The 14,648-nt window shown below is 37.9% G+C and overlaps 2 protein-coding genes across 19 annotated transcripts in view; one reads left to right on the top strand and one right to left on the bottom strand.

Moving 5' to 3' along the window:
• The window catches only part of DOP1A (DOP1 leucine zipper like protein A), a 105,190-nt gene extending 99,125 nt beyond the window's left edge, over window positions 1-6,065 (top strand). For 8 of the 15 annotated variants that reach the window (XM_063637827.1, XM_055274135.2, XM_063637821.1 and 5 more), the window contains 3 exons: window positions 314-443; window positions 2,179-2,238; window positions 5,455-6,065. In XM_063637827.1, coding sequence (XP_063493897.1) covers window positions 314-443; window positions 2,179-2,238; window positions 5,455-5,760 — 496 coding nt within the window. In that variant the 3' untranslated portion in view covers window positions 5,761-6,065. The remainder of the gene's footprint in view (window positions 1-313; window positions 444-2,178; window positions 2,239-5,454) is intronic. The other 7 variants (XM_055274140.2, XM_055274143.2, XM_055274138.2 and 4 more) reach the window with 1 other exon arrangement.
• Window positions 2,392-14,648, bottom strand: part of PGM3 (phosphoglucomutase 3) — a 29,418-nt gene continuing 17,161 nt past the window's right edge. For 2 of the 4 annotated variants that reach the window (XM_063637831.1, XM_055274146.2), the window contains exons 9-14: window positions 13,515-13,613; window positions 11,924-12,037; window positions 9,514-9,636; window positions 7,887-8,060; window positions 6,832-6,913; window positions 2,392-3,978 (exon numbers count right to left, since the gene is read on the bottom strand). In XM_063637831.1, the coding sequence (XP_063493901.1) occupies window positions 3,899-3,978; window positions 6,832-6,913; window positions 7,887-8,060; window positions 9,514-9,636; window positions 11,924-12,037; window positions 13,515-13,613 (672 nt within the window). In that variant the 3' untranslated portion in view covers window positions 2,392-3,898. Of the gene's footprint in view, window positions 3,979-6,498; window positions 6,914-7,882; window positions 8,061-9,513; window positions 9,637-11,923; window positions 12,038-13,514; window positions 13,614-14,648 lie in introns of those variants that run through there. The other 2 variants (XM_063637832.1, XM_055274149.2) reach the window with 2 other exon arrangements.

Below are 14,648 nucleotides of genomic sequence, written 5' to 3'. Positions count from 1 at the left end.
TATGCCTATTCGCTAATGAGAAAAGAAACATTTGTTGAGTACTCGCTTTGGACTCATGAAAAAAGTAATGATGAGTACTTTACAAGTTTTCATATTTATTCCTTACACCCTTATGAGGTAGTTAATAGTATATTTACTGATGAAGGCTCAGAGAGGTTAAGAAACATACCCAAAGTGACAAGGCTACGAGTGGCACATCTGGCATTTGAATTTTTATAAGCAGTGGGGTCATGATCTTTCTACTACATTATGTGGCCTAATCTTAGATGGCACAAAGTCTGTCTTACTGATGCTGATGTCATTCTATACATAGGTATCGATGGGCCTTCATTCCAGAAGCCTCAGATGATTCAGGTTTGGAAGTCAGAAGGCAGGGTATACATCAACGAGAATTTAAACCTTACGTGGTACGACTAGCAAAACTTCTTCGGAAAAGAGCAAAGGTATCGCATTCTTTTGTGATTGTTTTGTTTTACATCACTACATGTTGCATTAGTGAGGTATTTATTAAATACTTCCTGGGAAACTGAGAACGTTACCAAGTTGAGCTATTTTGAAAACAAGTCCCCAGTTTTGAGAGTCAATGTCCATAAGCCTCATATTTCCAGACATTAGAAAACATATCGTATGTATTTTAAAGGAATATATGGTTATTCATTTTTTTAAAGAGAAGAAAAAGGAAGGCTTTTGTACATTAATAACATCTACCTTAAAATATTTTCCCCTCAAAAAAGAAAATAAAAACCTTGGAACCATACATGTGAGTATTTAAGACTGTAGTCCTGAACAGTCTTCGTGTCAAAAACTTGAGAATGTAATATAATGTTCATCTTAATGCCATGATGAGAAACAAAAGTATGAGTTGATTGAGAAAAATGCAATACAAAAGGTATATTTAGAACCTGTCAGAGTTGTTTCAACAGAACTAATCAATGGGTAAGAAGATTATACATTTTAAATTTGTAAAATATGAGTCAGATTTCATTGAAATTGAATGAGCTAGACCTCGATCAGAATAAAGGAAATAATCATTAGCATTCATTCTGTTTATATGAAATAAAATATATATGCTAGAATTCATTTTTTAAGTATTTTTCACTTTTTGATTATAACCTTCATTCCGAAATGTGTTCCTTATCCTGATCCAGTACAGCTATATAACCGAATCTAAAGTTTCACAAAACAGTTCTTGCCCTTAACATATTTTCCTTTTTGTAGTTCACAGTGATGATGCTGAGTACAGATTGCAAGACCCCCCCTACCTGCAGTTTTTAAAACAGTGCTCAGAATTAAACTGGCTTTATGACTCTTTAAAATAAAGCATCTTCTTAGATAAATTATTTAAGGGGAAAAGTGGGAATTTACTTAGAACATATACCATTAAAAAGTGTAGGAAAATAAAATTTGTAAAATATTGTGTCTTACATACTTTTTATCTTTCAGTATGCATCATGCTAATTTATTACAGATCTTTGCCCAAGAACCTACCAGCAATGAAACTGGTACGCTCACCATTGGGCCTTTGTTATTAACCTTTTGTCAAATTTTCTTTTACATTGAACAAATTTCAAAATCAAATTGTACAATTTGGGAGTGATCTAGGTTGTTTGGTGAGATCTAGTATGCAGTGTGTGCTTTGAGTGCTCAGAAATTTTCCAGTCTTCTGAAGTCCTCCTAATCAGGCAGCAGCTCTTAAACTGAATTCCATAACTATAGAAATGGAATGAAGAAAGTGATTAAAGAGGTTTTGCTGGAAGGAATTTACATGAGAAAACTTGACTTAAATTCCTAGTTGCTTCTGTAGGGGCTTAATAAAAGGACAGAGATGAGGATGTAAGCTGGGTCCTGAGTTCAGGGTAGGACTTTGGTACTTTCACTTTGATATCTCAGAGTTTGGGCAAGTAATCATGACAAATCCAGAAGCAAATATGACCCCAGGCACATGTCCTTTTCTGTTATGCCTGCATTTCATTAGTAATGAGAATTTTTGTAAGTCCCCTCTCCTTTATCTAAATAATAAATATGACAGTCTTTTGCCCAAAATTTGTCCCACAGAATAAGAAAACTATTTTGATTGAAAGGCATCTTCCCATCCAGATCACCTTAAACAAGGTCTTCATGGCCAGGCATACTTTTCACTGGAACAAAGGCTGTGAGTTCTCCTCTTTCCTTCCACAGGACAAGGAGGAGGACTTTAAGACAGTGATTTTGGAGGGATTGGAGATGGCCAAGCATCAGGTGAGGGTGGCTGTTTCATGCTTATGCTATGGCAGCAAAAGTTGCCAAATACTGAGACACAAACCCAGGTCTGAATGTCAACAAGTACAAGGGAGGTAAACAGGAAGGAAGTCTTTTTTGAAGTTTAGACTGGTGAAGTCAAAGGAGAAATCATTTGTATGGAAACGTTTGACTTTATTTAATATTGAAACAATACATATAGTTCTGATTAAGAGCATCAGAAACTCTGAATCAAGTGTATTCTTCTTGGTCAAGAGCTTAATAAAAGTCCCTCTCTTAAAGGCTCATCTTGGTAGGAATATAAACAAAAGGTTACCCCATCGTTCTCTTACATTTGGAAGTTAGCTATATAGAGGGTACAAGGATATTCATTTTCCTTCAGGACAAAGTCATGTCTGTACGCCCTTTATTGTTGAATTGCAGTTTGATTTAGGGGATTAGAGGTGGTATGGTACCAGTAATTGAGTAATGGTGGAAATGTGAAAGTCAGTCACAGGACTCTCATTGGTGCCAGTGTCATAGTTGAGAAAGAAAGATAGTTTTATATATCCTATAATCTAGACTGGAAGCTAAATAATTGCTAGGAAGCAAACTTAAGTGATAGCTGTTAAGTTTTTTGGTTTGTTTTTGACCAGAGATGAAGAAGTAGGTGATCTTTTCTTGGTTTGCTCCTGGACTCTTCCATTTTAACTTATACTTTTAGTTTGGTGCAAAAGTAATTGCGGTTTGGGACCATGAATTTTAAGTCATTGTAACTAGGTTCACACATATCTTTATTAATCAAAGTAGGAACCATTACAATCAACACATTTTTGCCAATGAGAAATAAGTTTGTTTATTCCTGTAGCATAAAAATCCATGTTTCCAAATTTGACGAACTCTTGGAAAGCATTTTCTGCATTCTGCTACTTGTGGAAGCAATTTCCCTGCAAAACGTTGCTGAGATGCCTAAAGAAGTGGTAGTTTGTTGGCAAGAGGTCAGGTGAATATGGCAGATGAGGCAAAACTTCATAGCCCAATTAGTTCAACTTTTGAAGCATTGGTTGTGCGATGTGCGGCCCAGTGTTGTCGTGGAAAAGCATTGGGCCCTTTCTGGTGGCCAATGCCGGGTGCAGGCATTGCAGTTTCTGGTGCATCTCATTGATTTGCTGAGCATACTTATCAGATGTAATGGTTTCACCTGGATTCAGAAAGCTATAGTGGATCAGACCAGCAGCAAACCACCAAACAATGACCATGACCATTTTTTGGAGCAAGTTTGGCTTTGGGAAGTGCTTTGGAGCTTCTTCTCAGTCCAGCCACTGAGCTGGTCATCACCAGTTGTCGTATAAAATCCACCTTTTGGCACACGTCACAATCCGATCGAGAAATGGTTCATTATTGTTGCATAAAGAAGATGATACTTCAAAATGACGATTTTTTTTATTTTTCACTCAGCTCATGAGGCACCCATTTATTGAGCTTTTTCACCTTTCCAATTTGCTTCAAATGCTGAACGACCATAAAATGGTCAACATTGAGTTCTTGGGCAGCTCTCTTATAGTTGTAAGAGGATCAGCTTCGATGATGCTCTCAAGTGGTCATCATCAGTTTCCGATGACTGGCCACTGCACTCCTCATCTTCAAGGCTCTAGTCTCCTTTGCAAAACTTGTTGAACCATCACGGCACTGTATGTTCATTAGCACTTCCTGGGCCAAATGCATTGTTGATGTTGCCTGTTGTCTCTGCTGCTTTATAACCTATTTTGAACTCAGAAAATCGCTAAATTTGATTTTTGTCTAACATCATTTCCATAGTCTAAAATCAACAGCAAGTAATAAGTCATTAGCAAAAAAAAAGTGAGAAATGTGCTTAAAATGATGTATAACATAACCACATTTATTTAAGAATGTATTCCAATATAAAACGGCAAATTTCAACAATGCAAAAACCGCAATTACGTTTGCACCAACGTAGTATTTTCCTTTTTCAGGATTTTACTTTAAAATAAGCAATAAGCTTGAGAGCACATAGAAGAAAATAAGCTGGATTTTGCATCTGCTTGACCCACTAGGAAACTAGTGATATTAAATTATTAGGTAAACAATGAAAGTTTCGGAGCAACATCTGATCTTAGAAGGCAAAAACTCCATTTGTTAATATGACAGATTGTAATTCTGCTTAAGTCTTCATGATTTCTTCTGTCTAGTTCATTGCTTATTTTCATTATCTTTATTTAGTGTGGTATTGTATCTGTGATTCTGCCCAAGTTCAACCAACCTCAGTTCTCTCATGTCTTTCTCTAGACAGAATATCTGTAGCTGTGTTTGTGTAATTCAGGTGGCTTCTCAAACTAGCCTCTTAATACACAGATTGTCTTTATATTTAGTTGACAGAGTTTTCACATACCTTCTCATTTGACTTCTCTACTAAAAGGTAGTTTTAGACTGTCCCATTTTATAAGTGAGGAACCTTTGTGTATCTCGCCCAAGGATGCCGTAAGTATGGCAGAGCCAGCACACTAACTCAATTCCTTTGACTCCAGGTCCAGCTTTCCTCCCTGTGTTGTTTAGCACAACCCAGAAGGAGACAGCAGTGTCTCTCCTGAGGGACCCCTTCCTTCCTCTGTGGTGCAGTACTGACAGTACCTTTCTCTGTGATGCAGTACTGACAGTAATTATTCACTTTGCCTGAGGGACCCCTTCCTTTCTCTGTGATGCAGTACTGACAGTAATTATTCACTCTGGACACTGCCACCATCATGGCAAATTTAGGCCATTTAGATAAAAGGGAATTAACTAATTATAATAAAAGGGGATATATTATGAAATGTATAAAACACTTTGTTCCTTTTTTTTGTAGTAATTTTGTGACCCAGTCCTTGGTTACAGTAGTGAGGGTTCAGAAACCTGGGAGCTTTTTGAGTAAATACAAAGCACAACATAAAACTTTTATGTTTGACTCTATTCCTGTTCAAAGCTATTTCTGTTAACTAAGCTTATCTGCGCATTCTAGTTAGGAACTATTCCTACAGTGTTAGACTGCTCCATATAAAACTAATAAATGGCAGTAAAAGGTCTCAGAAGCACCAAGGGTTTTGATCAGGTCAGGAGTAGAAACTTAATGTCATTTGTATTCATTTCTTGACCAATTGCCAAAGGTTATATCTTTTTAATTTTTCTAACATACCACATTGTCTGTTGTATTAATACCAGTTCACGTTTTGTTTTCTGCAGAAAAATCCAGAGGAAGACAACTCAGGGAGAACATTGGGTTGGGAGCCAGGGCACTTGCTGCTCACCATCTGCACTGTGCGCAGTATGGAGCAGCTTCTGCCGTTCTTCAATGTGCTCAGTCAAGTCTTCAACAGCAAAGTCACAAGCCGATGTGGAGGACACTCAGGGAGTCCTATCCTCTACTCAAATGCCTTCCCTAATAAGGACATGAAACTGGAGAACCACAAACCATGTTCCAGCAAAGCCAGGCAAAAAATAGAAGAGATGGTAGAAAAAGATTTTCTGGAAGGGATGATAAAAACTTGAGCACCACTGGTGGTTCCATTTAGCTTACATGTAAATGTAATTATTTAAAACACACACACTGCTCTGCGTTGTATAGTTTTTCCTTTTTTGTATGTAACAGAACACATTTCAGGTTGTATTTAATTTAAATATTTGTATATAAGAGCAAATGTCTGAATGTGGCCTGAATCAAGTTTAAATATTGTTGGCTCATACTGATTATGGTGCCTAAGAGAGCTATATATATACACACATGTAAAGTCCATTGTTTTTATTGTCCTGAGTTGTCTTAAACCTGCAAAATATACACTACCCATTTTTTTTTCCATTGGTTTCAGGCTTGGTTTGATTGATTAAGATTGGTTGGGGATTTTTCTCTTTTCCTTATTAACCATGTTCTGGTATCAGAGTGGTGTTCCTTCTCCATCAGAGGCTGGGAAACGTATTATAATTAGTTTTTCTCCCACATACCTCCACCAAGAGCAGTGAAGAATAACTGAAGGCTGGACCATGCATCCTTATAAGTATTGCACGAGCTTCTCCACCTCAGCAGAGAAGAGGGATGGGCAACCCCCTGTTCATACCTCTGAGTTCCTGATGGCATTAGTCATATAGGTGAGTCGTCTAATAATCTTTCTTAAGACTCTGCAATGGAGAAACTGGTTGTATAAAGTCTTCTCTGCCATCTCCATTTGTATCAGGAATGCTGCAAAACACATCTTGCTCATGTGATGGTGATGGCAAAGATACCACAAGGAGTTGGTAATAAGATTTAATTTTCCAGTAGCCTGCATGAATTATTCCCCACATAAAACTGTACAGTTAGTGATTGAATTGTATACTTAAGTCCCAGTATTTTACATTAGTGAGACTGAAATTAGAGGTAAATTTCTTTAACAAGTGTAAGGCTTACCTACTTATAAAGAATTATTCTGGTAGTGTTTAAGAAAAACAGATCTAGAGACAATCCAGTAGGCTGCATTGTAAACATTATGATTATAAATCTCTTAGTACTGCCATTATTATTGACAGTTTTGTAAAGACTTGTAAAAAGTCCAGTTTCTCAGGAATATGAAAATTATCTTCAGAAACCTGGTTGGGGTCTTTCTCCAATTCCTCCAGCCAGCTGAAATACTGCCAAGCTCACTTCATGTGCAAGGTGATCTGCACTTTCCTGCAAATTACATTAAAAGAGATTAGATGAGAAAGACATAGCATGTGTCTAACATGGGGAAGACCATGTTACTTGGAACTCTGGGGAAGAGAGGGGTGATTCTTGATTTTGTTTCACTAACAAATTCTAATGAAAACCTTTTTTCATCTTTCAGTAACAAATTCCAAAGCCCTTAAATAAATGGAAAACAGACCAAATTCTTCTAGGATAAGGTAAGTTTTTAATCAATTCAGATTATAAAAATAGCTCTCATTCCACAACTGAAAAAATTCAATAAAATCTTAGTCCACAATTGGCCTAATAGTAAGTATTACCACCTCTGTTGCCATCTCCTCATCCATCATGGATATTCATTAGACTCTGAGATGGCTTAAGCTTCTGCAAGAAAGCTGCCAAATGTCTCCTCCTGATTCCCTATTCAGTGCACTCACTGTACTCTGCCCTGGCTTTGCAGACACTTTAAGGAGTATGTGAAGAGGCCAAATAATAAAAATCCAGACCACAAGTCTTGACCCCTATCAGGGAAACAGGCACAGAGTAAGGCTGTCATTTAAAGGAAATATTTTGAAAAACAAACCAAGAGTCCAGAATGCTATCAGTTGACTTAGAAATGAACTACAAAGCTGGTTGTTTTCATGTCACAAGATTATATTTTTAAAAGAAAAGGATCATCTACCTTATAGTGCATAAACTAAGTATTTATTAGTTATTCCTGCCATGGTTAAAAATATGACACTTTCAGGAAGTCTAGAATAAGTCAAAAATATTTGGGGAAATAAACTAAGTGGGTCTAATTTTGTTAAATTGTATAATTACTGCTGGTGAAAATAATTTTGTAGTCTTAACGTGAACCTAAAAGGCTCAACAAAATAAAGCCTTAATCATCATAGTGAGATTCTAAAAGCTATGAAAATAGTTTGCCTCCCCATCACCTAACGTTAGGCTCTTTTTCAATAGAACTATCCCAGCTTACTTGTGAATCTGCTTCTGCATATACTCGGACGACATCTTCTGTACCAGAGGGCCGGACAAAAGCTCGAGAAAGCTTGTACTTCTTCACCAGGTCATTGATTGCCTCCTGTAATCCTGGGGGTGTAACTGCTTGTCTTTCAGCATTGGTAGTGCTAATAACTCTCCTGTCTGCAACCTAAGTGCAAGCATTTCATATTTGTTACTCTATGACACTTCCTTTCAGAAGCTTAACCTGTTAAGCATACACTCTACGAAAAGTGCCAGACTAAATATAAAATTACATTAAAACTTCTGTTTCTCCAAGGTCAGGGTAATTAATTTCAACATTTGTACAACTTTTCTCTTTTTCTTCAGTCTATAAAGAATTACCTTTGGCAAAAAATATTTCCACAAATGCTTAGTTACCACTAAGATAATGGCCAGTAAATACGATATGATTTTAAGTCCCATATCACACATAAGAACAGGATAAGTGGTAGCCCATTATATAAGAAGACCGATAAGAATCTCTTAAACATGCCAAAAATAATCTCAACAATCAACAGCCATTTCTGTGAACTGTGGCTTTAGTACCTCCAATTGTCTTTCCCAAATTCTGTTGGTGAATGTGTAAAATGGCATAAACATGTACAGAAATCAATTAGCAATTTATCTGAATTCTCACCCTCAGGAAGTACTCTGTGAACTAAACATAATGCTGAGTAAGTACTTTCACTTGAAATGACAGGGGATCTGAGTTTTGCTTCAAAATAATGTTGGGGCCAGGTGCAGTGGCTCACACCTGTAATCCTAGCACTTTGGGAGGCCAAGGGAGAAGGATCATCTGAGCTCAGGAGTTCAAGACCAGCCTGGGCAACATAGTGAGATCTCGTCTCTAAATAAAATATACAAAAGAGTATTGGAAGGGGGTATGAAGAATGTATAGGGCAATAATTGAAATCTGTTGAAGCTGGGTACACAAAAGTTCATTACGTTGTTTCTCTACATTTATATCGATTTTTAATTCTCCACAATAAAATCTCTTTAAAAAAGTGATGCCGTCATTCATATTTATTATATAATAAAGTTGGAAACCAAATACTTCTTAAACAATAGAATGTTAAGTAAATGAAACTTAGTTATTCTATAATTTTTTTTTCAGCTGTAAGAGAATACAGTTAGATATCATAAGGCCTTTTTTTTTTTTTTTTTTTTTGAGACGGAGTCTCGCTCTGTCGCCAGGCCGGAGTGCAACGGCGTGATCTCGGCTCACTGCAACCTCTGCCTCCCAGGTTCAAGCAATTCTCCTGCCTCAGCCTCCCGAGTAGCTGGGACTACAGGTGTGCGCCAGCATGCCCAGCTAATTTTTGTATTTTTAGTAGAGACAGGGTTTTACCATGTTGGCCAGGCTGGTCTCAATCCCTTGACCTCATGATCCTCCCACTCTGGCCTCCCAGAGTGCTGGGATTATAGGCATGAGCCACGAGCCACTGCACCTGGCCCACAAGGCCTTATTTTCTGTGTATCATGTGTGTATGTACAGAATGAAATAGGAAACACTTCTCAGTGAGATATAGTGAGAATTAATTAGGATAATAGGTTTTACTTAGCTAATATTCAGAAAAGTTATTTTAAAGTTTCTCTCACACCTGAACTTTAAGTTGTCTGTTTGGAAGATCTGTATAGAGAGCATCCCACTGTTGTACAGTCAAGCCCTTCAGAGCCAAGATTGCCTCAATCACCAGCATGTCAGAAATAGCATCACCAGCTGCCTGCAAATGGGGAAACAAATGGAAGAAACCACTTAACACAAGCAAATCTTGGAAATGGATGTTTTTTTCTTAGAAAACCAATCACAGTACAGGTTGAACATCCTGAATCTGAAACATGCTGAGTGAGTGCTAAAATAATCACAAGTGAAAAATTCCACACCTGGCCTCCTGTGACTGGTCAAAATGTGGGTATACAATGGCCAGGGGTGGTGGCATACACCCACAGTCCCAGCTACTCGGGAGAGGCTGAGATGGGATGATTACTTGAAGCTAGGAGTTTGAGGCTGCAGTGTGCTGTGATAATGCCTGTGAACAGCCAATGCACTCCAGCCTCGGCAACATAGCAAGACCTTGTCTCTTAATAAAAAACAAATGCACTCCTGACGTCACTGTCAGGAATTTGAAACCAGCCTGGCCAACATGGTAAAACTCCATCTCTACTAAAAATACAAAAATGAGCTAGGTGTGGTAGTGGGTGCCTGTAATCCCATCTACTCGGGAGGCTGAGGCAGAAGAATTGCTTGAGCCCAGGAGGCAGAGGTTGCAGTAGGCCAAGATTGTGCCACTGCACTCCAGCCTGGGCAACAGAGCGAGACTCCATCTCAAAACAAAACAACAACAGAAAACCCACTAAAGGCAGGCCTACAGTTCATTCAGCATCCCAAAGGGAGACCCTCTCAGCCTCCTTCAGCTGTGATATATCATTTCCATGCATGCCAGATATGTATCATATTTTTTACTATTAAAATACTTGTGTGTGAATAAGTGTAAAAAAAGATTGCTTATTGATTGATAGCCTATAAATTCAGAGTCAGGAATGATGGTGATGCCAAACAACCAAAGATTGTCCAATGGGCGGCTGAGAGAGTGACACCTTTGCTTTCTGATGGTTCAGTAGACACAGACTTTGTTTCATGCACTAAATTTACAGTATTCTATAAAACCACCTTTAATCTTATGTAACATACATGAAACAAAAGAATTTAGTGTTTTCGACTTGAGTGCCATCCCCAAGATGTCACATTATATATATGCAAATATCCCAAAATCCAGTGAATCTGGAACCCAAAACACTTCTAGTCCCACGCATTTTGGATGAGGGATACTCAGCCTATATCATGTGCTTTCTCACATGCAGCATGTTTAAATGAAGTGTTTTTGTGGATGGATAAATATGAACGATGAGGTGAAGATCTCCATGGAAGACAATGAAAGGTATGACAAAGAACACTGAAACTAGCTCTTGAGAAACCTGCCTTTAGTGCTTCTTATCTATAAAATGAAATTAGACTGGATAACTCTAAGGCTCAGCCTAACATTCCACACTCATTTTTCTTTATAATTAGATCCCTTTTGAGATATTACCCCCACAATGATAGAAAGCATCAAGGTAAAATGGAGAAATATGAGCTTTGGTATAAGGTATAACTGAAGATAAATCTGTTTCTTATAAAATGGAAATTACAGTAACACCTCTCTCCCTGTGTTACTGTAAGGATTACACAGTAAGGTACATAAAGTGTCCAATGTGTACAAGACACTCAAATAATTGAATCGCTTTCCTCTACCCTGAGTACTGCTTTTTCATAGCCAAACGACACTCCAACCCCAACTAACCCACATGTATGTCCTTTGTCGATGAGACAACCAGTTATTTTTTTCTTTGTTTGTTTTTGAGACAGAGTCTCGCTCTGTCACCCAGGCTGGAGTGCAGTGGCATGATCTCGGCTCACTGCAAGCTCTGCCTCCCGGGTTCACACCATGCTCCTGCCTCAGCCTCCCGAGTAGCTGGGACTACAGGTGCCCGCCACCATGCCCGGCTAATTTTTTGTATTTTTAGTAGAGATGAGGTTTCATCCTGTTAGCCAGGATGGTCTCGACCTCATGATCCGCCCTCCTTGGCCTCCCAAAGTGCTGGGATTACAGGCATGAGCCACCATGCCCAGCCTGACAACCAGTTATTTTTACTTAATTTCCTCGAGGTTTGGTTAAAAAAAAAAATAGTAATATGTATGTATACACTGAGTAGCTGAATCTGTAATCCTAAGTAGAAGCTACCCAATATACTTGAAAATTTCCATCATAAGATGTAGGGGAAGGGAAGCATATTAAAAAATGTTCTGTCATTCCATTTCATTATAAATCTCAACTGAATATACCACTATTGGAAGGAAGCCACCAGGCCAGGACGTCTCCACTTTAATTTTGCATGCACCCACACTCTGTTCTGTCCATCTTCTGAATAATGTAAAGGTAACCAAGAGTCCACTACCCCATCAGTTCTGACCTGGTTAAACAAGTCAATAATGTTTTCAAGCATCTTAGCAGCTTTTCTTTTCTTATCTTCCAATTGTTCTGCTGATTGTTTTATCTTCATTTCAACAGCTGTACTAAACAGTGCCTGCAGCAAAAGCATATAAAATCAGTCTCAAAACACTGTCCAAAGCCTAGTCATAAGTACTATTATTCTAGCTAACCCACCTTTCCCTCCTAGTCAATCTGCAGAAACTGAGGGGAAAAATAGTGGCAGCCTTAGAATGTATGAAAATAATGTAAGATCACATTAAAACCCAGAGGATAGTACTAGGGGAAAAATTTTATTTGTGGATTATATAACTGGTTATAAAAATTTAAACATCTGATTACAAAGAAAATACCACCTTGACAAGAGGCGAACACACACAGTAAGTTCATGTTTTTCCTTTAACCAGCTAAATCATTTCTGTGCAACCAGGTTACTTAGAGCCTGTCTGTATCCTTTTTACTTTGAAGGATATAATTCATTGCAGCTAGTACAGTTTTATTCTAAAACTTAAGGGGATGAGCTAGGCAAAATTAAGAGTTCATAGTATTCATCAAAATATGGCAACTAATGTCATGGATAGTCATTACAATATATAATTCATCATGCTCCTCAAGAGTCTTACCTCATTTGGAAATACCCATCTTTTTTTATTGCCTTCTAGAGGCCTAATACTGAGCAAGATTAGCATACTATGCTCAATTACTTCATGAAATACATTTTTCTTGATAAAATAAGGCACAGGCTAGTCACCTGTTTTTGTAAAGTTTTACTGGAACACAACCACACATTCATTTAAGCTAGATCAGCAGAGTTGAGCAACTGTAACAGAGACCTTATGGCCTGAAAATCCAAAAATATTTACTGTCTACCCTTCAGAAAATAATTTACCAACTTCTCCATTCGATCACTAAAGTTGTATCTTAATTGCATTTTGTAGGAACTTATTTTTCCCCTTTTTATATTTATGCCCTCCAAAAGCCAATTTTAAATTAATGAGGAAAATGATTTGGCTTAGATTCAAATGTTCTGATAGCCACCTCAAGTGCATTCATTAAATGAGATGAGTATAAAAACATTTTAAAAATATTCTGAACATTATGAATCTACAAAAAACTAAATTATACACTTTAAAATGTAATTTTATGTAAAATGTAAATTGAAACATTTTATGCCTATCACTAGTTAACCTTAAATTCATTTTCATTTCTTACTAATTATCAACTTTCCAACACTTTGCAATTCACCATAGCGACTGAATTTTTCTTTTCCCCTCCTATAGCCAGCCGGAAAATGCATAGACAACATGCTTATTACAAAATTAAGAACTGTAAATTTTACAAAACTATTCAAAACACCTTATTATATCTCCTCACATTCAAAGAAGAATCATTACCATGTAAAAGAGAATCACAGTTTCATAATACATCAATATATAAGATAACCAAAGGATCTTTTTGTCACATCCAATTATTTCAACAAAGTACAATATTAACCTATTATTACCTCCCAGATACAGAAGTCTCATCATAAAGAAAAGTACCAGCTAAGGCCAACAGTAATTAAAAGAACTTACAGTGCCATGCCCATTTGCTTCAAAATAAACTCCAATGTCAAACTCTTGAGCCTTGTGGTGCAAATGTTTTACACCAGTCTTAGTGCAATAGACAGGTACCTATAACACATGCATTTAAAGAAATACAGCAATTACTCAGATGTCAAATGTTTCTTGCATACCTAGTATCCCAGAGATACAAAGGGGAACAAAACGTACTGGGGCCGAGTCCAGTGAGGAAGTCGATTAAGCATTAAAATACAAAATGGTATGTATACAATGGAAGCATGAATACACTCTGGAAGCACACAGCCAAAGGTAAAGCACGGTGAGACAGATGAGGGTCTCCTTATAAGACAAGAAAGATTAGAAGTGGGGGCGTGACATGACCTAACTGTTTTAGAAAGCTGTTTAGCTACAGTATGGAGAATAGCTTAGAGCAGAATTGCAAGCTTTTTCTGTAACAGGCCAGACAGTAAATATTTTAGGCTTTGCAGGCCATATGGTCTCTGTCACCATTACTCTGCCATTACAGTACAAAAGCAGCCACAGACCATACATAAACAAATCAACATAGCTCTATTCCAATGAAACTTTGTTTACAAATATCAGCAAGTTCAATTAGAAGGTTAAGAAATGGAATGAGGAAGCACTTTGGGAGGCCGAGGCGGGTGGATCACGAGGTCAGGAGATCGAGACCATCTTGGCTAACACGGTGAAACCCCGTCTGTACTAAAAATACAAAAAATTAGCCGGGCGCGGTGGCGGGCGCCTGTAATCCCAGCTACTCAGGAGGCTGAGGCTGGAGAATGGCGTGAAACCAGGAGGCGGAGCTTGCAGTGAGCCAAGATAGCGACACTGCAGTCCGGCCTGGGCGAAAGAGCAAGACTCTGTCGCAAAAAAAAAAAAAAAAAAAGAAATGGAATGAGGAGGCTTCTAGGACTAATCCCAGTAAGAAATAGTGGCTGGATCAGCAACAGTGAATAGGGAAAGTCATGGATGGATGGATCTGAGAGAGCTTTAAGAATGGTTAAGGAAAGATTGATAGTAGAAAAACCGCAGAAGAAAGATCAGCATTAGATTGGATGTAGGAGACCTCGGGAACGGCAAGGGCTAAAAATATTTCATCTGGAAGACAGTGAGTTGAGAAGTAAC

The sequence above is a fragment of the Symphalangus syndactylus genome, chromosome 4 (genome assembly GCF_028878055.3).
Source record: "Symphalangus syndactylus isolate Jambi chromosome 4, NHGRI_mSymSyn1-v2.1_pri, whole genome shotgun sequence".
NCBI lineage: Eukaryota > Metazoa > Chordata > Mammalia > Primates > Hylobatidae > Symphalangus > Symphalangus syndactylus.
Note: the sequence above shows the minus strand (reverse complement) of the source record. Positions and strands in the feature narration are given on the sequence as shown.